This window comes from Boleophthalmus pectinirostris, unplaced genomic scaffold, assembly GCF_026225935.1.
Source record: "Boleophthalmus pectinirostris isolate CB_2022bp ecotype Guang Dong unplaced genomic scaffold, ASM2622593v1 HiC_scaffold_10, whole genome shotgun sequence".
Classification (NCBI taxonomy): Eukaryota; Metazoa; Chordata; class Actinopteri; order Gobiiformes; family Gobiidae; genus Boleophthalmus; species Boleophthalmus pectinirostris.
The window spans coordinates 10909491-10932774 of NW_026570971.1; the positions used below are offsets into that span (position 1 = coordinate 10909491).

Below are 23284 nucleotides of genomic sequence, written 5' to 3' on the forward strand. Positions count from 1 at the left end.
AAGTACATTTTGAACAAGTGGACAACAAAAAAGCCAATTTTGCATCATATGTGTTCTTTAACCATTTTAAAATATTGGAAAAATTGTGTATAAAAATGCCACTGGTACTACACTGCTGAGAATACGTGGATTTTAATGGTGCGATTGTATCCATAGGAATAACACTCATTGACATTTTAACAGGTTTACGGTAAGGATTTGTAAAAAGTATATATATATATTGGTGCTTGGTTGAACTGAAATAGGTGAAATTCGCAGGTTTTAGGCGGAGGAAGCACTTGCGTTTTAGGAACTTGCCTTTATTATAGACGTATCGATGTAAAGAAAAGGAACTAAGGTATTAAGATGTAGCAAGCCAGACCCAGACTCATCGAGTGACTGCGCACAAGCTGCCTGCTGCGTTCTCTCCAAAACACACTACAATGACTGGAGTTACATGTTTCAAAGTGAGAAAGTTGCCTAAGTAAGTGTGTGGTTCTGTTTGAGAAAATGTTGTCGTCTTTTTATATGTAATAAATATATACTGCACTCTTAGGGATAGATGGAAGTGTGTCGTGTGATTTCTAGTCACAGTTTGTCATTTTTAGGCATCGATTTTTAAGTTTTAAAGGTGGATTGTGTAACTTTTCTGGTGGAGGGTGCGTCAAATGCTTTTCTCCATGGAGACGTTATTGCTTTGTCTGGAATATTGTTACCTTTCTATCTTGAAGGACAAAACCAGGCCAAGTTACAGGTCAGATCTGTGGAGAGAGGCGACCCCGCTCACAGTAAGAAATTGTGAGTGTTTGTAAGATAAGAAATGCAAGATATAAACACTTAAATCTACCAGAAAATTACTTAAAAGTAGTGCTGCAAGATAATTTTATTTGATTCAGTTCAAGTTTATTTATATTAGCACATTTAAAATAACTTCAGCTGACCAAAGTGCTTCACAGAAAAGTATACATATATACAAATAACATGTGAAAACTACAATAAAAATACCAAGATAATATGACTAACGAACTAAATGCCAGAGAAAAGAGGAGAGTTTTCAGTCTAGACTTAAACTTTATTACAGACTGAGAGAATCTGACAGGAAGAGGCAGAAAAGGCTCATCACCTCTCGTCGTTTTGGGTACGACAGGAGCTGGTCAGCTGATCTCAGGTTATCTTAAAATAAATAACCTCTAGATGAGAATGAAGCACCTCAGAACTAGTAAATAGATAATAAATCTGAAAACAAGATGAATAACCTGACATAAGTTTCAAAATCTTGGCTAGATCAGAGAAATTTGCTGTGTAATTTTGAAGTATTTTTGAGTAATAAAACCACCTGTGACTGAATAAATAAGGTAGGGTGCCATAATTTAATTTAATGCCATACTGTGGAACATTCAATGCAGAGTAATGAGCTAATCATAGAAACAAGAAGGTAACGAAGCCCAACCGAGAAGTTACATAATGCTCCTTTAAATATATTCATTAGTACTATAGTCAAGTACTAACCAGGCTTAACACTTCTGAAATCAGTGTGGCTGGATTTTTATAAATTTAAGTGTTTTTTCAATATTGATTTTTTTTTAATGTCTTTTTAAATTGGGGAAAGACCAGGCTGGTGCCACCTAGTGGTGACTAGGTCAGAAATCGGAATACAGTAGAGGGATGGTTTGCAAGAACCACAGAAGTGTGAGTGTCGGCATCATCCAATCAACGAAGAGTCAGACATTCTGTGCTGGCAACAATTCCTAAGCTCGAGGATTTAAAGCCAGAACAAAGAGAATGTTTGGTGAATTTTATCAAGGGGAAAGACGTTATTGCCCTTCTTCCTACAGGATTTAGGAAAACCTTAATATATCAGTTAGTCCCGTTAGCGGCGCATTACCTACGTCACGACCAAATAGCAGCGATTGGTTAAGTAAAAAAATAAAAAAAAGCATCCACCTACTGTTAAGCAAATGAATCCTGATGCTGCGAGGTCAGACGGTTTCCACGAAGTGAAACCAGCTGATGAATCAGTCAGAACACGATGTTAGTCAATACTCAGTATCAGTCTAAAATTACACTAATGTAATATAACTTTGGACAAGAGTGGCATAATGTGTTTTGTGTCCATGCACCAACAAAAAGGTGTTAAGTTCAAACTTAACCAGAGCAGCACACACTGTCGTGTCAATAAAACAAACAAACACTTCACCCTGATTGCAAGGTTGAAAAAAGAGCTGGAAAACAAAGATCCATATATAGTATTTTAAATCATTGTTCACATTTATTCACGATTACTCCATATAGAAAAAGATCACAGTAACCAGCAGGCTCATCCTCCAGCTAGGTACTCCTCCTGACTAAGGTTTTTACTAGTGCTGTCATGCGATTAAAAAAATTGAGAGATTAATTAATTATGATCTGTAATTAATTAATCTAATTTTAATCTCACCTAAAAATTGCTGAGAAAAGCCTTCAATTTGAGGTATTTTCATTTAAATTCATTATTACACTATTGTGGCAGATCAAAAGACTGATATAGATTTAAAAAAGTGACTTTATAAAGTCATTTATTGTTTAACAAATCTCTCCAAATTGGCTGTTGAGCCCAAGTCTCCATGAATAAGAAACTGTTTGCTGTAAAGTAGCAAAGACGAGGAAATCTGAACATAATAACTTTTGTTTACTTAAAGACAATAAAAAGTCCAGTCTTTCCTTAACCATATTAAAAATATTATTGATAGAGAAATGCTTTATATATGAGATCACTGGTTTTAGTCCTTGTTTTAGTCCTGGTTTAGACCTGCTTTAGTCCTACTTTAGTCCTAGTTTAGTCCTGGAATGGATTAATCCTGGTTTTAGTCCTGGTGTTAGTCCTGGTTTAGACCTGGTTTTAGTTCTGGTTTAGACCTGGTTTAGTCCTGGTTTAGTCCTGGACTGGATTAGTCCTGGTTTTAGTCTTGGTGTTAGTTCTGGTTTAGAGGTTCACAGGAGGAAGCGCGGTTTACGCCGCGTACGCGAGAAAACATGATCCACACGCGGCTCACGGGAGCACGTCGGTGTCCACGCAGTGTCTACGGAAGGAAACGTGGTCCGCGCGTTCTCAGGTTAATGACGATGATGAAGGTGTGTGTTTGTGTTTGTGTGTGTGTTTGTGTGTGTTTGTGTGTGTTTGTGTGTTTGTTTGTGTTTGTTTGTTTGTGTTTGTGTGTGTGTTTGTGTTTGTGTGTGTTTGTGTGTGTTTGTGTGTGTTGTGTGTTTGTGTGTGTTTGTGTGTGTTTGTGTGTGTGTTTGTGTGTGTTTGTTTGTGTGTTTGTTGTGTGTGTGTGTGTTTGTGTGTTTGTGTGTGTTTGTGTGTGTTTGTGTTTGTGTGTGTTTGTGTTTGTGTGTGTTTGTGTGCGTGTCCCCTCATGTGGCAGGTCACTATAGGACAGTAGTGCAGACATCATGAGTCTATGCAGGTTGTTTTCACCAGTGACATTTAAGTTGTAGGCGATTTTATATTTGTTATTTTCTTTTATATTTCACGTCGGGAGAATAAGTTCCAAGACACGAATGTGTTTTTACGTGTGCACTGCTGCCTCTGTTCTACTGGCTCTTCGACCTCGTCCATTGTGCGACTGACACCGCCAACGTTAACAAGACGTTTACATCACTCTTACTGCGCGCGTTTTTGTGTGGGTTTCCGACAATGAGTGGAATTACCGAAATAAAAAAATTTATAAATGTGTTTTTTTTTGTGTGTGTGTGTGTGTGTGTGTGTGTGGGTGTGTGTGTGCGTGTGTGTGTGTGTGTGTAGGTGTGTGTGTGAGTGAGTGAGTGTGTGTGAGTGAGTGTGTGAGTGTGAGTGAGTGAGTGAGTGTGTGAGTGTGTGTGTGTGTGTGTGTGAGTGAGTGAGTGTGTGTGTGTGTGTGTGTGTGTGTGTGAGTGAGTGTGTGTGTGAGTGTGTGTGTGTGTGAGTGAGTGTGTGTGTGAGTGAGTGAGTGTGTGAGTGTGTGTGAGTGAGTGAGTGAGTGAGTGAGTGAGTGAGTGTGTGAGTGAGTGAGTGAGTGAGTGAGTGAGTGAGTGAGTGAGTGAGTGAGTGAGTGAGTGTGTGTGTGTGTGTGTGTGTGTGAGTGTGTGTGTGTGTGTGTGTGTGTGTGTGTGAGTGTGTGTGTGTGTGTGAGTGAGTGAGTGTGTGATGTGTGTGTGAGTGAGTGAGTGAGTGAGTGAGTGAGTGTGTGAGTGAGTGAGTGAGTGAGTGAGTGAGTGAGTGAGTGAGTGTGTGTGTGTGTGTGTGTGTGTGTGTGTGTGTGTGTGTGTGTGTGTTGTCCCAATAACACATACAAACAGATTTTATAATAAAGAAACTCACATACAGAAACACTAAAGTTAGAGATTAAAAATGAGATTAACGCGATTAAAAAACATAACGCGCTAAATATGACTGTAATTAATTAATCGCAATTAACGCGATAATTTGACACCCCTAGTTTTTACACTGGTGGAACTGTTTGAATGTCAGATGATGATTTTATAAAAAGTTTTACCATCCAGTTGAAATTTTGACATAATAAACATACAAGTTCTTATAAATATGTGGGAAAAAAATAAATAAAAATCAACATTCGGCATCAATAATCAACACATTACACAAACAAAACACATTGACTGCATTGATTGTGCTTAAAGGTGCGTTATGTAACTTTTCTACTGGAGGGTCTGTTACCTGTTTGTCTCTGTGTTTTTATCACCTCACAAAACAAGCAGATGGTGGATAATCTGGCCAACAAGATGAATTCACAAACTGAGAATCCATCTGGCTAAGCTCTCGTAGGTGTCATTGCTCAGTGAACCAGTAGCAGCATCGAGGTTTGGGCAGAACTCAAAATGAAGTGGCCACCAACCTGAACAAACAAGGCCACGAACTTCAGGCTTTTTTAGCAGAAAAATTAACTTTGTACATTTGTGAATGAGGAAGATGTCTGTGCTTTTCTCTCAACTGGATTATCAAAAGTTTGACTCCTCGGGGTCTGAAGCTTCAACTAGCGATGGGCAATTACTCAAATTAATTCAACTAATTTGTGCTTTTAATAATAGAGATTTTGAAAAATTGCAAAATTATGAAATCGAGAATTGTTATTAAACTTTCTTATTTGCAAAGCAGATTTATTGTGCAATTAAAATATCTCATAAATAAAATATCTCATTCTAATTTAAACTATTAGATTATGTATCAATACAAGTGTAATTAAAGGCAGTTTACATTTTCCTTCTTTTTATTGTAAAGAGATTAAGGCTGTACAATTAACTGAATTTTGATCGCGATTTTGATTTGTGTGTCAAACGATCTCCAAACTCATATAATCGAGTTGAAATGATAAGCTTAACAATTCTGGGATATTTTATATATAAATAAGTATATTTATTTAATTTTTTAAAATACAGAGATTGTAGAACAGCTGGATATATAGTTTATTTTGGATACATTTATGTTTTTCTATGCTTTATTTCATGTTCAAAGTATATTTTATTCATTTTTTGTTTTATACATCACAAAACTGCTCTAAGGTTCATATTTTTAGCCTATATTTATTTTCAATTTGAAAGTTGCGCGTAAATTATCAATAACAATGTGGGGTTTTTTTTTAGAGAGAAATGCTGAATAAATGCATCGTTGAATAATCGTGATTTCAATATTGACCAAAATAATCGTGATAATGATTTTTTTCCATAATCGAGCAGCACTAAAAGAGAGTCTCCTGTTTGAAAAGACCAGCAGCTCATGCTCAGATTTTGACTCAAATTCTAATCGTCCAGTCCAAGGTTTTATGTTTGGTTTTATTTTTGGCTTAGTTTCGACCAATCAGACTTAAATATTCATCATGACGTTCTGCCATTTCTCAGCTGCTTTTAGCGAGAGTCGTCTTGGGTCGAGGTATAAAACTCAGTTCAGAGTGCTACAAATATCAGAAAAGTTACACAGTGTACCTTTAGTGTAATATCACATTTGCAGAGGTGTTCATGTGAGGTGGTCCGGCAGAGTCTTGTAGGGGTTGAGGATGCCTTTGGGGTCCAGCATGTGTTTGATGTCACCCATGAGGGTCACGGCCTGAGGGGGTTTGCTGTAGTAGATGTAGTTCCTCTTCTTCAGGCCGAGTCCGTGCTCCGCGCTGATGCTGCCTCTCCTCTCCGCCGTCCACTCGTACACAAAAGGCTCGATTAGCGGCCAGGAGAGCAGCGTCTTTAGCGGGAGACGTGATGTTCAGGTGGAGGTTACCGTCGCCTAAAAAAATACACAAGAAATTAAAGGGTTTTTCCATGTGTTGTTACAAATGCCGTTAAAGCAAACACCTATAAAGGGAGAAATGAGAGATATCAGAATAGCAAAATTTAGCTTTATTCATATAGTGAGAAGATACATTAAAGTTGTTCATGATTTATAATATCATGATCAAACAACAATGAAACCCTTAATTTTCTTTCCTTCACATTGTCCGATACATTACCATTCCTCGAGTATGTGACCAGCGACCAGCTTTATGAGATCTTTTTTTTTTTTTTTAATGATCACGTAAAATGTATGCGAAAAAGCCAAAAGCCAGCTATAAAAAGTATGCAAGTTTACTATTAGGGGTGTGCAAAAATATTGAAATATTGATATATCGTATCTTTTAATGTGATGATACAGTATTGATATCAGGGACTGCTGTATTGATATATCCCCAAGAGTATTTTTTCTTATATTTTACCAAATTATTTTGTTATAGCGCTACAGTTTTGTTGTTTGTTTAGAGGAAGGAAATTTTTTCATGCAACACATTTGAAATTTTCACTGTTTTGATGATTAACTTTGCACAGGAAGTGGTTTACATGAGTTAGGCTTTATTTTTTATTGAACTGTATCGATTCGATTTGAAATACATCATATGGAATCGAAAGCTCACTATATTGAGATATGCATCTGTAGCGGCTTCTTGACCAGTCTTATGGACGCTCGGGAAGATCAGAGTGGGTCCTGGGGTCATAGTTTTGTGACGCACTTCGAAGCTGTTGTAAATTAATACGCTGGGATCCAGAATGCATTTTGACCAGACATACAGCTGTCACAACGCAGCAAAGAAGATGGATAAAACCAGTTGGAAAATAAAGGGTGAGTAATAGAGGAAGAGTGGCAATCAACAAAAATGACGGCTACTCAGTATCGTATCGTGGCCTATGTATCGAGATATGTATCGTATCAGCAACTTCTTAATGATACCCTGCCCTATTTACTATTATTAGAAATTACAAAATTCTCACAAATATATCCTACAATATATTATTATTTCGTTATTTAGTCTTTTTGTCTTTTTCTCATGCTTAAAGTAGAATTTCTTTCTTTTTTTTTTTTTTTTTTTTGTCTACTGTTAAGATGATACACAATTTTTCTTTTTCTTGCTAAATTTAAAGGCCAAAAAAAGGCGGCAGATGAGAGGACTATAAATAAGTTGGTGACAATGGTTGCCATAGCTGCTGTCACTAGAGACTCCTCTGAAATAGATACTAGTGTGTACAGTAATATACTTTAATACACTATAATGCACCATTTCAGTGTGGAAAAATCAACAGGCACTAATGTAGAGTCAATTATAGCTTTTATTTTACTTTATAATAATACAGAAGACACACTACCGGTCAAAAGTTTTACAACAGCCTAATTTTTTCCAGTTATTTATTGCAAATCAAGTCGTGCAAGTCCAAAGAAGAGCTTGAAATGATACAAAGGTAAAAACTGAACAGACAGAGGTAAAAAAAAAAAAAAAAGATAAAAGATACAAAACACAAGTCCAAGCTCTGCCAAAACTACCTCAGGGAAAAAGAACAAGATGGTGAGTTTGAAAACTTGGAGTGTCCAGCACAGTGTCCAGACTTAAACCCGTCGAGCTGGTTTGGGATGAACTGGACAGAAGAGACAAGAAACCTACAAGTGCCACACATTTATGGGAACTTCTGCAACAGACTTGGGAAGAACTTTGTGAAGAATATTTGATCTTTTCTATTGTAAAAAGAACGAGCCACGAGTGTGTTCAGCTGTTATATCTGCCAAAGGTGGACACTTTCCTCAATCAAAAGTTTAGAATATGTTTTGGTCAACAGTAAACAGTAAAAAACTGGAAAAAGTGTGGTGTTCTAAAACTTTTGACCAGTATAATCTGCTTGTGTTTGGATTGAATGTGTCCTGAGCTTTGTTTCACTAAAAGGTAAAATTACTACTTTGTATGAATTCAAAATTATTAATGAGAAAATTTGAGGGCTTTAAAAAAAATTCGTCAAACCACACATTTTAAGAAAATATTAGTATATTTTCTTAACTCACTGTGACAAACTAACCAATTTAAGTATATGGTTTCAATTAAGGATTTTCCCACCAACTCCAGGGTAGATGTAGTCAGGCCGGCGCCACCTAGTGTCTCAACACAATTTAATTTCTCTCCAGCGACTAGGTCAGGAATCAGAATACACTAGACGGTTCGCAAAAACCTCAGAAGTGCAAGTTCATGCACCAGCCAATCAGCAAAGAGACATACATTCTGTGTTGGCAACGATTCCTGAGATCGAGGACTTAAAGCCGGAACAAAGAGAATGTTTGGTGAATTTTATCAAGGGGAAAGACGTTATTGTCCTTCTTCCTACGGGATTTGGGAAAAGCTTAATATACCAGTTAGTCCCGTTAGCAGCTCATTACATACGTCACAACCAAACAGCAGCGATTGGTTAAATGAAAAAAAAGTACCCGCCTACTGTCTAGCGAACAAATTCTAACACTGTGAGGTCAGATGGTTTCCACGAAGTGAAACCGTCTGACCTCACCATCATGATGAATCAGGAGTTGCTGGTCCTAACCTTACGAAACAGGAAAACACACACAAAAGTTTTTGTAGAAGTGCAAATGCAAGGGACAGTAAAATAAAAGTGAAAAAATGCATAGCGCACTCAGATGGCCGATGTCCAAAAGCTTTTTTTTGCATTTTTAAAATAACGTTTCAGCAAAAAAAAGCCTTTGTCAGATCATTTTTATTGCTTTGGACCACAAAATACAAACCTTAACCCAAGCGCATTCAGTTTTTTTCTAACTTTGTTCACACAGAAGCCTTCTTTAAGCATATTCCCAGTATTTTATCTGATCAAAAATACAGTGAAATCAGTTGTGGCTTTGTTCTCACATGATCCTGTTCTGGTAAATGCAGATAAACTCTAGAGTCAGAGAATTTAAGTCTTTTATCCTCCACCTACATCTCTCAGTTTAACATTGACTCACAAAAGCTGAATTTACACCATGATCTTCTCTTGGTACACTATTGGCATACTAAATTGTGGCATATTGCTGACTAACCACTGCCTACTGCTTTGATAGTCTCTCCACACTTGCTTTATAAACCTTTGGAAGCAGAGTGAAAGGGCTTGAACACTCAAAGATCACACTATGTTCACTTTTGAAATCATACTATGTTGATTGTTGAACTTCTCCTGCTTATGACATCCTTTTAGTCTACACCCTTTTACTTTCACTCTTTCTTGGACATTTAAAGCCCCGTTTGTTGTTGATTTCTTACCCACGTGTCCGTATCCCACCACACTGCGCGCTCTGGGGCCCAGGTGCTGCCTCATGTCCTGGACCAGGCTGTAGATGAGCTCCACGGGGAGGGAGATGTCGTACTTATACGTGAAGCCGTCATGGGTCAGAGCCTCGGTCACTCGCTCACGCATGGACCACAAGGCCTGGAGACGGAGAAGAGCTTCAGTGTCATTACAGGACAGGCACAATTAGGTTCACACGTAAACGTTTAATTCAATAAATATACATGATTATACATAAATACTCAAGTCATTAAAGCCACATGATGTTAGCAGAATTTTCTTTAATGTTAGTCTTAAAAGTTCAAATATTTATGGACACCAATGGCTAAAACGTATTTGAATCATTTACAAAATATGTTAATAAATTACTAGGGATGAAACAGCTTGGGGGCTGCCACAGTGAAAGTCTGTAACGCAGTTTAAGACTAGACTGAAAACTCACCTCTTCTCGCTGGCATTTAGTACGAGCTAGTCAGGTTATCTTGGTGTTTTTATTGTAGTTTTCACATGTTGTCTGTATACCGTATTTTCCGGGCTATTAGGCGCTCTGGATTATAAAGCGCACTGTCATTAAATGGTCTATTTTCAAACTTTTTTCATCAATAAACTGCCCCGGACTTTAAACGAAACACAACAGTTGGATGGGTCAGAGGTTTTGTTTGTTTGTGGTTCACGGTGACTCTGGGCTTTGTTCAGTTGTGGCGTGTAGGGAGGGTGCTGTCTGGGACCAACGGATTGTCGGCGTGTTCGCAGTGACTCAGTTGTTCAGTTGTGTCAAGAAGTGACACATTGCACTCGCTTTTTCGGTTCGTTCTTTCCTTCCTTTTATGTGAAACACTTTGGTTAGCTGAAGTTGTTTTAAATGTGTTAATATAAATAAACTTGAATTGAATTGACACTTGAAACAAGATCAAAATTGTGCACGTGAGAAAAATTATCATGAGATTTTTTCCTCCCAAATTTACCTTTGGCTTGGACAAAAAACAGGCTAAGAGCTGGTGAGTTATACAATTTGAGAAGCTGTAGTTCCAAAAAAACGTACAATGACCGCTACAGTATTACATAAAATGAATAAAAATTGTATCCCTATAAATTACATTTGGCGAACCCTACACCAGAAAAGTTACACAATGTTCCTTTAATATCATGATGTGATCAGCTTTATGAAATCAGTTTTTCCTGAATGATCAAATAAAATGTATATGACTCCAAAAGCCAGATAAAAAAAGCACACAAGTTTACTATTACTGAAGTATTGAGTGAATTGAAATGAAATCTTGCTTACTAAATTCTCTTCCAAAAAGCAGTACTACGATGACCGCTAAAGTATTACATAAAATAAATAAAAATTGTGAAGCCAGAAATGTGAAATGAATTGCACTTCTTATTTATTACAAATTATGTCAAAATCTTGTCTCGTCTCTTTTTCGTGGACCTGATCTCGTGGTGCGTCTCGTCTCAGGAAAATTGTGTCTTGTCCCACTCCTATAAATTACATACGTTCATTTTTTTCACTCTTATTCTGTATACACTGTATGTTTTTATACTTTGGTTTTATATTTAGTCAGAATCTTTATTCTAACACCGTATTTCATGCATGTCTTTTATTTTATCATAGTTCATATGTCAACTAATATAATTTTTAGTTAAACATTTCACCAGAGCAAATTCCTAGTTGGTGAATTTTGTTCACCGACAACGGCAATAAACCTTTTTTCAGAATTTTGTTCTGAAAATAAATACATTTTAAAGTCATTTAAAAGCCAAAGCAGGCAGTGAAACCTCTGCACTTAGTTAAAATGGATAATTCAATGTAAAGAAATATATTTTTTATGAGTGAGAATATTTTAGTAACATTTTGATGGGTCGTTCCACGCCAAATCTCCAAATGCCCTCCGCTCGACCATCTCAGATTTGACTGAAAAAAATTCTAGGAGGTTCACACACTTTCCCCACAGGAAAAGTCCCACATTTTAGCTCCAAACTCCTTATAGCTTTGTCATTAAAAAATATTTCGTTAGCTCCCCCCTGATCTGTTTTGAGTTTTCCAAGGAGCCGCTTTCAGATGCTGTATTTAAAAAACTATCTAAGGTCGGTCCTTCAAATTTTCAAGGGTTAAAATTTGGCAAATGTACTTGTAGAATCTGGAATTTACACATGTGCTTTTGATTTAACACAAATTTCTGAGAGCTTGAATTTGCTTGGAAATTCTCCTCTTCAAATATGAGTGTATCTTTGAAGGACTGTGGAAAGTGCAATTTCAAAGACAGAGGTTTGATATCGAACATACACCTTCCCACACATGCTGGGTACTTTGTATTTTAAAACTGACCCTCTGTGATGAAGCGCTAATTTGGTACTTTTCCAGTTGGAAAGTGTGTGAACCTCCTAACATTTTTTTTTTGTCAAATCTGAGATGGTCGGGCAGGGGCATTCGGAGATTTGGCGTGGAGTGACCCTGATGGTAAATAGAACGGAAATCAGCACTGAAATCCACTTTTTGAATCATTTAATATTCAGTTTGTACCTTGATTTTGGACTCCTCTGTCGCCACCGTCCCATCAGTAACCACAGACGTGTTCATTGCTTCGTCGAGGAAATTGTGGAGCTTTTCGCTGTCGTGATTCGGGTCAGATCCTGCCGTTTCTATGACGATGTAAAATGGGCAATCTGAAAAAAAAAAAAAAAAGTCCAACATTTTAATACATATTTCTGGTTTTGTGTCATATTACTGCGTGTTGTTTACTCTGTGCGGTACCTGAGATGGGGTTTGGCAGTTTGAGGTGTGTGTTGAGCAGCCTCATGCATTCACTGTCCAGAAACTCAAACGCAGACAGGATTTCTCCCAGCATGCCTCTGCAGAGCTGGAACGTCTTCAGGAGTTGTTCAAATGTATCACAACCTGAAATAATACAGTAATAAATAACAGCTCATTCACTTCACAAACTCACAAAAACAGTGACAATACATTTTAAAACGTAAAAAGGTTGAATTAATAAGTTTGTAGACAAATTAAGCATTATAGTGTTTCATTCTGCTGTTTATTTATTGCTTTTTTTATTTTTTTTATCACCAGTGCCAGTACAAATGAATGACTGTAACTGAACAGGTAATATTCAGCTATTTCGGTTTTCAAAATAAACACTAAAATAAGAAAACAAAACAACTATTTTCTTTGTTATTTGTCTCCAAAACCGAAATGAAAACATGGATAACAGTTTGTTTTTTCAGTTTTCGATTTTGTTAATGAATGATCCCAGGACTGAACCAGGACTAAACCAGGACTGAACCAGGACTGAACCAGGACTGAGTGTCGGGACGGGCCCGAAGGTGCGCCCGCGTAGACTGTCGGGTGACATCCCTCGCTCTCAAGTCCAAGGTAAGACCTGGTTTAGTCCTGGTTTAGACCTGGTTTAGACCTTGTTTAGACCTGGTTTAGTCCTGGTTTAGATCTGGTTTAGTCCTTGTGTAGTCCTGGTTTAGTCCTGGTTTAGTCCTCGTTTAGACCTGGTTTAGACCTGGTTTAGTCCTGGATCAGACCTGGTTTAGACCTGGTTTAGACCTGGTTTAGTACTGTTTTAGACCTGGATTAGACCTGGTTTAGTCCTGGTTTAGACCTGGTTTAGTTCTGGTTTAGACCTGGTTTAGACCTGGATCAGTCCTGTTTTAGACCTGTTTTAGACCTGGTTTAGTTCTGTTTTAGACCTGGATTAGACCTGGTTTAGTTCTGTTTTAGACCTGGTTTAGTTCTGTTTTAGACCTGGTTTAGTTCTGTTTTAGACCTGGTTTAGTCCTGGTTTAGACCTGGTTTAGTCCTGGTTTAGACCTGGTTTAGACCTGGTTTAGTCCTGGATCAGTCCTTGTTTAGACCTGGTTTAGACCTGGTTTTAGACCTGATGTTCTGTTTAGACCTGGTTTAGACCTGGTTTAGTCCTGGTTTAGTCCTGGTTTAGACCTGGTTTAGACCTGGTTTAGACCTGGTTTAGTTCTGTTTTAGACCTGGTTTTAGACCTGGTTTAGTCCTGGTTTAGACCGGGTTTAGTCCTGGTTTAGACCTGGTTTAGACCTGGTTTAGTCCTGGATCAGTCCTTGTTTAGACCTGGTTTTAGACCTGGTTTAGACCTGGATCAGTTCTTGTTTAGACCTGGTTTAGACCTGGTTTAGTCCTGGTTTAGACCTGGTTTAGACCTGGTTTAGACCTGGTTTAGACCTGGTTTAGTCCTGGTTTAGACCTGGTTTAGACCATATGCAGCGCAAAAGTCCGGCATCGCAGCAGAAAGGGGAAACGTCCGTTATCAGTTTTCTCCATTATTCATTTCAACACAAAATCGAAAACTAAAAAAACTAATCATTATCCGTTTTTTTTTTTCATTAAATTTTTTTCATTTTGATTTTGATTAGATTTTTTGGTTTTATTTTGAAAAACAAATGACCGGATTATTAGCGTACCTAGGAACACCACATTGACAGACTTGGGTTTGCGTGGACAGAGCACAGACACGGCGGTGATGACTCCCAGCGTTCCCTCTGAGCCGATGAACAACTGTTTGAGGTCGTATCCTGTGTTGTCCTTTCTCAGAGTGTTCAGACAGTCCAGCACCCTCCCATCAGCCAAAACCTACACAAGAAAAGAAATAAAGACGCATTTTATTGGGCTAAGTGATTGGACTGTTGTGGGCAGAGTTGTGGTTTAGTTTTTGGTTTTCCAAAAAATTATGCAGAAAAGAGGGAGCCACTGTCTTTGAATGAGCATAAGTTTGTTGTCTGTAATGACATTTCCATGGAAACAAGCAGGAGAGGCCCTCCTCCAGACCAAATAAGAGTCAGGTTTGAGGAGACGCAAGCACAGTAAGTTTGTAAAATCCCTCAGTCGTCGGTAGAGTCCATGGCAAAAGGAGAAATTCAATTTGTCAACTGGACAAAAGCTCATCCAAGCTCCTTTCAATCTTTGTCCAAGCAAAGTAAGGACACATAGTTTTCCAAGTTTTACAGTGCAACAAAAACATCAAAGTATTTTGGCTAAAAAGTTACATACTGTGACTTTAAGTTGTCTGATTATAGAAGACGCATCACCCACAATACCCAGAAAAAATAAAAACAAAAACTGGTTCAAAATGTATAATGTATGAGCCAACAGAAGACCAAAATGTGAATAGTTAGGGCATGTTTTCCACATTATTGCCTTAATTCATTCTAGATAAACTATACAATATACACAATAATAGCAGCGCAGTGGCCTCACAGCAAGAAGGTTCCGGGTTTGATCCCCAGGTCGCCCAGGTCAGATGTGGAGTGGAAATTAGCACTGGTGCTACAACCTGGTACAATGCATCTCCCCTGTTAAGTTTCACGTAAAAATTGTGCGCTGTCCCTGTCTCATTAAATAAATAAACTAGGGGTGTGCAGAAATATCAAAATATCAATATATCGTAACGTTTAATGTGAGCATCTGTACAATGAGCTGCTGTATCAATATTTTGTGAAGAGTATATTTTGATGTATTTTACTAAATTATTTTGTTGTAGCGTTACAGTTTTGTTGTTTGTTTGGAGGAAGGAAACTTGTTTAAATGCAACACACTTGACATTTTCACTGTTTTGATGATTAAAATGTTTGTGTTTCATATTCACTTTGCACAAGAAGTGGTTTAACAAAGACTTTTAGTATCACAGCCATCATTTACTTTTTATTTTTATTGAACCGTATTGAATCGATTTGAAATATATTGTATCAAAATGAAAGTGCACTGTATCGAGATATGTATCGTATCGGCAACTTCATAATGATACCCAGCCCTAATAATAAATTCATAGCAGTGTTACCACAATCTATGATCTATACGTAGATTAACCACAATGACAATAATTATGGCATTCTGGAAAGATACATCTCCTTCACAAAAATACATCAACTTCATCTTGTAATTTAGCCCGACCTTGTATAATAACGGACTTAACTGTGTAGCAATTGTTATTTCAGTCCCAGACAACTCACCACTTCCAGCCCCAGCACAGTTCCTCTCAGAGAGCCGTAGCGCAGCAGCCTGAGCCCGCCTGCGTTTGTGGCCACGTTTCCTCCGATATGGCAGCTTCCCTTCGCCCCCAGGTCCAGAGGCATGATGTAGTCCCTCTCCTCCAGGTACTGGGACAGACTCTCCAGCACACAGCCCGCCTGGCACGTCACTATACCTGCAAGTTAAACAAAACAAACTCCGGGTAAGTTTTTGAGGCAGTAACAACATTCTAACATGACTAAACGCTCACAAGAGTCAATTTTGCATAATAGGGGATCTTTAGACGACTATTATAATATTTTGTAGTTATATTTGTTGCCATTTATGCCGATATGAAACAACAAAGGATTATTGTCTCTCATTGTTGCTGCCCAAATCTGCACTTACCAGAGACGTGGTCGAAGTTGAGCACGTTGTTCATGAGAGCGGTGGACAGGATGATCTCGTCATACACCGGAACACTGCCCCCCACCAGACCAGTGTTACCCCCCTGAGGGTTCACGGCCAGGTTACGGCTATTACAGTACCTGTCATTACAAGAGGAATGAAGCAGTTGTTATATTATTGTGCGTATTGTAAACATTCTAACGTAAAAGTCTTCAAATAGGGCTGGGTACGTTTCCATAACCATAAAACCACAGACTGAATAAAGACGTGGACTAAGGGAGTCTGACGTCACCCACCCAGGTCTGTATTAGCAATAGGAATTGATTTACAGAAAACATACAAGGTTCCCATGGTTTTTCACTGACAAAATTTCAACATTTTTCCATGCCTTTTTCATGACCTAAAGTGAATTTTACATGACTTTACGGCACCTACATGTGCAGAACTGATCAGACTTTTAGGGCTAAATATGAAATGTAAGTAAGTAAGTAAGCTTTTATTTATATTGCACCTTTCACAGATGAAAAAAAGTGCTTTACAGAATGCAATAAACAACATAAACAAGAACAGAGGAATTACAGACACAGTCAACTAAAAGCCTGTCTAAAAAGCAGTGTCTTGAGCTGCTTTTTAAAAGAGTCTAGAGGGTCTGCCTCATGGAGGGCTAGGGGAAGGGAATTCCATAATTTGGGAGCCACAGCCTGAAAGCACAAGTCACCCCCGGTTTTAAATCGGGTCTTTGGGACCATCAAGTGACCCTGACCAAGAGGACCAGAGGGTGCAGCCTGAGCAGTAGGGGCGCAGTAAGTTACTGATGTACTGCCAGTCCATTTAAAGCTCTGTAAGTTAAAACCAAAATTTTAAAATCAACATGAAAGTTAACAAATGTTGGTACTGGTTTTTTTTTTTTGTTTTTTTTTTAAATACTGTCATTGCATTTATTGTCGTCTCTTTTAAACAAACAAACAAACTCTTTTAAAAGGCACAGACGTTCAGAAATAATCATAATAGCCTAATGAGAACTTAACAGAACGCAGTAGTTGTGTGAAAGAGATACTAAAATTCCATGACTTTTCCAAGCCTAGAAAGTAACATTTTTAATTTCCATGACTTTTCCAGGATTTCCATGACCATGGGAACCCTGAAAATAGCAAAACAAAACCACCAGGATCATATAGATTGGGTTCATATGAACATTTTAAGGCCAAAATGACAAAACTCACTGCCATAGTTACAGAGAGAGGAGAATTTTTCAACGTAATGTCAATTGGAATTTATATTATTTGTAACGGGGGGGCTAGCGGGTTACCTATGTCCATTTATATTTACAGTCTGTGCATAAAACTGAAAAACATGGTTCATTATGACTCTATGAAAAAGTAAGTTGGCCTTCGCTCTCTATCAGAAGAGAATAACACTGTATAAAATATTTTTATAAGGGACTACTTGATAGACTGAATGATAATCTCACTTGACACTGGAATTTTTAATAATAATATCTCATTACTGTCTAAAAACTGGCCACACTTGAACTGGGTAATGGGAGCTTTCGGTTACTTTGCTTCCCGAAAATGGAATACATTTCAAGGACATGCAAAACTGGACACACTGGAGCGACTACTATTTGAATAATATGGTGATAAACATTTATAATCACGCCCGCACCTGTTTTCAGTTTTGTTTGTTTTGTTTGTTTGGTCTAAACAGAGCTCTCATGAGAAAGAGTCGTGTCTGGTGCTTTCCTCTCTAAACAGATCTGACCTGTACAGAAAACCGGCCTGGTTGCATCATCTTCTTGTAAGTATAAATAGTATAAATATAAGTATAAATATAAGCCCTACTGTGGAGCATTTCAGGCAAAGCAATGACGTCTCTGTTGGGACAAGCTTCCACCAGAAAAGTTACATAGCGCCCATTCAATTCTTGTTTTCAATACTAAAATATTTGAAGCATCATCCAGTGGTGTTTACTAGTTATACCTGTGTTTCCAAAAAAAAATGTTCTGGGGACCCATATTTTAAAAGTCACAAACCTTTGCTACCCAAGTCAATAGACATTATTCATAAATCACAAAATAAAGTTGGATTTGACCATTATTGAACATTAATGAGGAGATTTTATTGTGTCTCTCTGAGCAATTAGTATTACTCAAGTTTTAAACAATGAAAAACAGAAAATTAACCAGCAATAAAAGTCCATAAGTCGCCTATTTGGACATTAAATGTAGCCCATTTCTTTTTCTTTTTAACATTCAACTGAACCAGCAATATTGGAACAAAACAGGCAATAAAATAATGTCAAAAAGATTAAAAATTATTCAAAACATGTCTTAATATTTGAACATTTTTAATGATATATGTGGGCCTGTCTGCGTTTTTGTTCCAGTTTGGGCTGCAGGAGGAGAGCGCAGCAGCAGATCAAGAAGTATAGACAGAACTGTATATTGTAGACCTACATGCAAAAAAATCTCTTGCAACCCACCTGAGGGTCATGACCCAGTCTTTGAGAAACAATGAGTTGTATTATATGACCACATTCAGTACTAACCGGAGTATCTGAGAGACTTCAGCTGTAGTCTGAGGTCGTAGCAGCACCTCACTGGAACCTGTGGAACAAAATGAATTAGTTTTGAATCGCCCACAATCACCCAGAGGCGTAAACCAAGGATAAACTAAGACTAAATGAGGACAAGACTAGTTTTAAATATGGACTAAGAAAGAAAAGGTCAAAAAAGGTGGTAAAAAAGGTAAAATCAAATCTAAATTAAACAGAAATTGCTTATTCAAATTTTATATTTTACATAACACATGGACTGGATTGTTTTTTATGTTTTTAAAGGGTCCACATTTCAATATTTTGTAGTTTTCTGATTTACGGTATAATGTTATATAATGTATAATTTCCTCATCAAAAACATAAAGTGTTTAGCTTTATTCAGTCCATTTGTCTCTTTGTTAATTTGGGACAGTAGAAAAAAGGGGTGAGGTTAAACAAGGTATTTACTTCCTCCCAATCCTTTTCGGACACAAGTAAAATCTGCGTGACATTTATTTTTGTTTATTGTTATGGAAAAGATGTCTTTAATTTTTGTATTATATCTATGTATTTTCATTTTCTATACATGTTTTATGCATTACTGTGCGAACATTAATAAACACTGGTTAATTCATTCACACATGTTTAACACACAAATGCTGCAGAAAAAACCCTGCTCTACTTTGTGATGTCATATGCTCCAGGAAGTGCTCCACTCCACTTTTAAACTAAATACGGCCTTCACTAGAATCATTTGGAACATTTCAAAATCTTCCGAAGTAAAGCCAAAAGGTAGCTGCTAATCTGAAAACTACCGCTACATGACGTCACAATGTGGAACAGAGCGTTTTGAGGTTTGGAGATGTAGACACACTAATAATGAAAGGTTACATGTGTGAATGAAACAAAACACAACTCCAGGTCTGTTTTTGATGAGGTAACTACATTCTAACATGACCAAAAGCTCAAAAGAGTAATTTTTTTTGCAATATAAGACTTTTAAAGTATAAAAACAATAACACAACTACTAACGACACTAATATTTCCATGGGGACAATCACCATACCGATTAACAATTAAAACTGACGGGTATAAAATGTGAACTTTGAACAGAATCCTGCTATTAACACATACATCTCAAATCTAATCAAATCTAAATCACAAATTGAGTTACCTCTGACAGATTTGAGCCAGTCCACGTTACTAGACTCCAGCAGGTCCGGGTCTGTGATGGTTCTGCCGGGAAGAATGCTCCGGAAAAAGTCCAGGTCTTCCTTAGTCACCCTGGAGAAAGGCAGTCTCTCCGGGGGTGAAGATTTGGATCTGTCTGCATTTTCTGTGGTTACATTTCGAGTGTTGCACCTGGACGGGTAAAAATGGCTGGTTGCTGTGATGCAAGGAGAGTCGGAGGGAGCGAGTCTGTGAGCGGAGGACACTTGGGCGTATCTTAGAGTTGACTTGAGGCCGAATGCTCTCTGGAAAATCCTTGCCATGTCTGGTTAGTAAAGAAGCTGAGAAAAGAATAGTATTTGTTTAATATAGCTACAAATACAATACATCAACAATAAACAACCTTTTGTTATTAAAAGTAGAAGGAAGTATCGCATAGGGGTGTGCGAAAATATCAAAATACCGATTTATCTTATTATTTAATGTGATGATACAGTATTGATATCGTAGGCTGCTGCATCAATGTATATCGTCAAGACGAGTATTTTTTGGTATATTTTACTAAATTATTTTGTTACAGCGCTACAGTTTTGTTGCTTATTTAGAGGAAGGAAACTCGTTTATGTAACACTGCTAAACATATCTATCTCTATGGACACAAAGAAGTGTTGCCATCAAGCCAAGGTGCAGGTCAGATCTGTGGAGAGGTGACCCCGTGTTACAATAAGAATGCATATACTTGCAAAGTTTAATGCCCTACTGTGAAATATTACAGTCTTTAAGCTCCTTGGAGCAGTACATTTCCCAAATACTTTATTTTTTTTTTTACTTAAGTAATTTCTTGGACCACTAATTATGTACTTCTACTTGAGTAATATTACTTTGAAATAACAATATTCTTACTTATGATCAACAATTTTTGGCTGCTCTTCCCACCCCTGAGTCCTGGAACATGTAGAGAATAGATGCCAATTCATAAAACCCATTGTTAATAATTCAGTGTGTAAGTGCAGTGTTTTCAAGGTACAACTAAACCAACTTTTGTAAACATATATAACAAAAACATCTCAATAAATAAATAAATAAATTACTAATACTAGAAACAGAGACGCTTAAAATATAATACAAGTTTTATTTTGTAGTACACCACAGCATACAACATTGAACATTTCATTCTAGCAGTATTTGGGCCAAGTACCTCTTTACTGCTGCCCTGCTACAATAAGAACGCACGTATATGCAAAGTTTAAAGCACTACTGTGGAACATTCCAAAATAAATTAAAATGAATAAATATGTATATAATGAATAATGGAAATTGTGAAACTGGTGCTCATTTAAGGAAAACTGTTCTGCACTCAGCCCATTCCTGACTAACATGTGAGTCAGTATAGTCACATTTTCTTTGTGTTTTGGTCATTTTTAAGCAGCTTTTCTGTATTTTACTTAAACAAATTACAATGTAGGTCTCTCTTCACTGTTGGCAGGGATCAGATTGGTCCAAAATAGGGACACCTGGAACATTTCTTGTATAAAACTGGGACGAATCAATGGTTTTGTATAAATCTGCTGGGACAGGGGACACAGGGCTCAAAACTGGGACTGTCCCTGGTAAATAGAGACGTCTGGTCATTCTATCACTATTATAATTATCAGCTACAATATTAAATAGATGGATTTTACTGCATATTGTGGACATTTCGAATTAAAAAAATGCTTAAACACTGTTCAATCTAAGCAGGTACCATCTCCTTCTCCTGTCTGACTGTTGTTTATCTCATTATCATGTTTTATCATGTTTGTCTCATATGTGTATAAATTATCTTTACACAGTTTATGGTCTGAGTACATGTTTAGTACCACGCTGATCAAAGTCAATGCTTACTAGTAAATAACTCATGCAAAATACAAAATATCTGTATACGTACCACCGTGAGTCACTTTAAAATGTGCATTTTTGCCTTGGAGATTATTCCGATTGAATTTGTGCAGGACAGAGTAAGTTAAAAGTCAAAGTTACGCCACTGTTTACAACTGTTTTACCACCTGAAAGCGGCTGACCCCTGAACAGGAAGAGATCCGGGGTGGGCGGGACAAAGAGTTAAGAGCCAATCAGAGCGTCGCTTCGGGGACACGGACCAATCACGTGAGTTCTTGGTTATCACGTTTCAGCCAATGACATAACGCAAAAGAACGCGGCACGTGAAGCGGCATGTAAACAACTTATTCATTCAAAAAATAATCGTACGCAGTAAAATAAATCGTTGGCTTTTGAAAGCACTTTCTGTTGATATACTTTCATGGTTACTGGTATTAGCATGAATGCAGTAAAAATATTTGTAAAGATTTTTGTTTGTCAGGTTCAAATGCATTATGATTTGTTTAAAATGTGTTAATTCATAAAATAGACTTCTTGTTATAGAAAGCATATTAAATGTTAAAGTATATAGGCCATTTAAACAACGTAGTACAACTTATGTGTGATACTATTATTAATTGCCTATAAACTTATTAGTGATGTAAATTATTATTAATAAACGTATTAATAATGTAAATTAGTAGTAACCAATCATATCAGCCCTTACTACAGCCCTTAGTACTCAGATACATTTACTTGAGTGACCTGAGAAAATTTAAATTTTCAGATAACTTTTTTGTAGCATGCTTTCACTTCTATTTGAGTGATATTTTTTATTGAAGTAACAGTACTCTTACTTGAGTAAAAGATTTGGTTAGTGACAAACGCTTTATGCTGACGATATGAAATTATTTGCACATTTGTGTTTCCTATGCTGCTCCTTCAGATATGATTTAGTTTGTCTAATTTTTGGGTCTATCCTTGAAAAATACCAGATTTTGTGCATTATCTGATGTTTTGTTCTGCATTCAAGTCAAATTTTATTTTAATTTATTTCTATTTCTATTTTATATTCCGACAGTTACTCTTCAAGTTACTTGAGTAGTATATTTCCCAAATTTCTAAAATAATTTTTTGAACCACTCTTCTGTACTTCTACTTGAATATTACTTTGAAAAAACATTACTCTTACTTATGGTCAATTTTTGGCTACTCTCCCCACCCCGAGCACTAGTATCAGAGCTGGGACCAAGTCTTTGTTGTCCAAGTCTGCAAGTCCAAGTCAAGTCCCAAGTCAAATAAAGGTAAGTCTCAGTCGAGTCTCGAGTCATTGGCCCATGAGTCCAAGTCAAGTCCAAGTCGTCTGCTTTGAGCTTCAAGTCATTTCAAGTCTTTAAACCAAAGTACCAAATATAGCTTAGATTTTTGCAATTTATTTGACTTTTAAGATTAATTGTACTTTAAAAAAATCATAGTATATTTATATATGAGTATTTATATGAGAGTTGTAGAAATTAATTTAGTTATTTTTTCCTTTTTAAATGTCTGGACAAGATCTTAGTGTGAATCATTACAGTCAGAATAGAAAGAATTCAGATTTAAAAGTTCTTCTCAAGTTTTCTCAAGTCACAAGCTTAAAGTCCGAGTCAAGTCCCAAGTCACTGACCTTCAAGTCAAAGTCGAGTCCCAAGTCTTAGTCCATTTTATCAAGTCAAGTCTCAAGTCCTAAAAATAGTGACTCAAGTCTGAATCGAGTCT

General features: G+C 37.1%; 1 protein-coding gene across 1 annotated transcript; it reads right to left on the minus strand.

The window, feature by feature from the left end:
- Positions 1-4421: 4421 nt before the first annotated feature.
- On the minus strand, positions 4422-23249 carry d2hgdh (D-2-hydroxyglutarate dehydrogenase). The gene is given in 11 exon segments (XM_055158426.1): positions 4422-6166; positions 6168-6229; positions 9540-9705; positions 12092-12234; positions 12323-12466; positions 14014-14182; positions 15559-15752; positions 15965-16104; positions 18512-18569; positions 19674-20010; positions 21597-23249. Coding segments are annotated over 10 exon segments (1596 nt in total). The 5' UTR covers positions 19993-20010; positions 21597-23249; the 3' UTR covers positions 4422-5965.
- Positions 23250-23284: the final 35 nt, after the last annotated feature.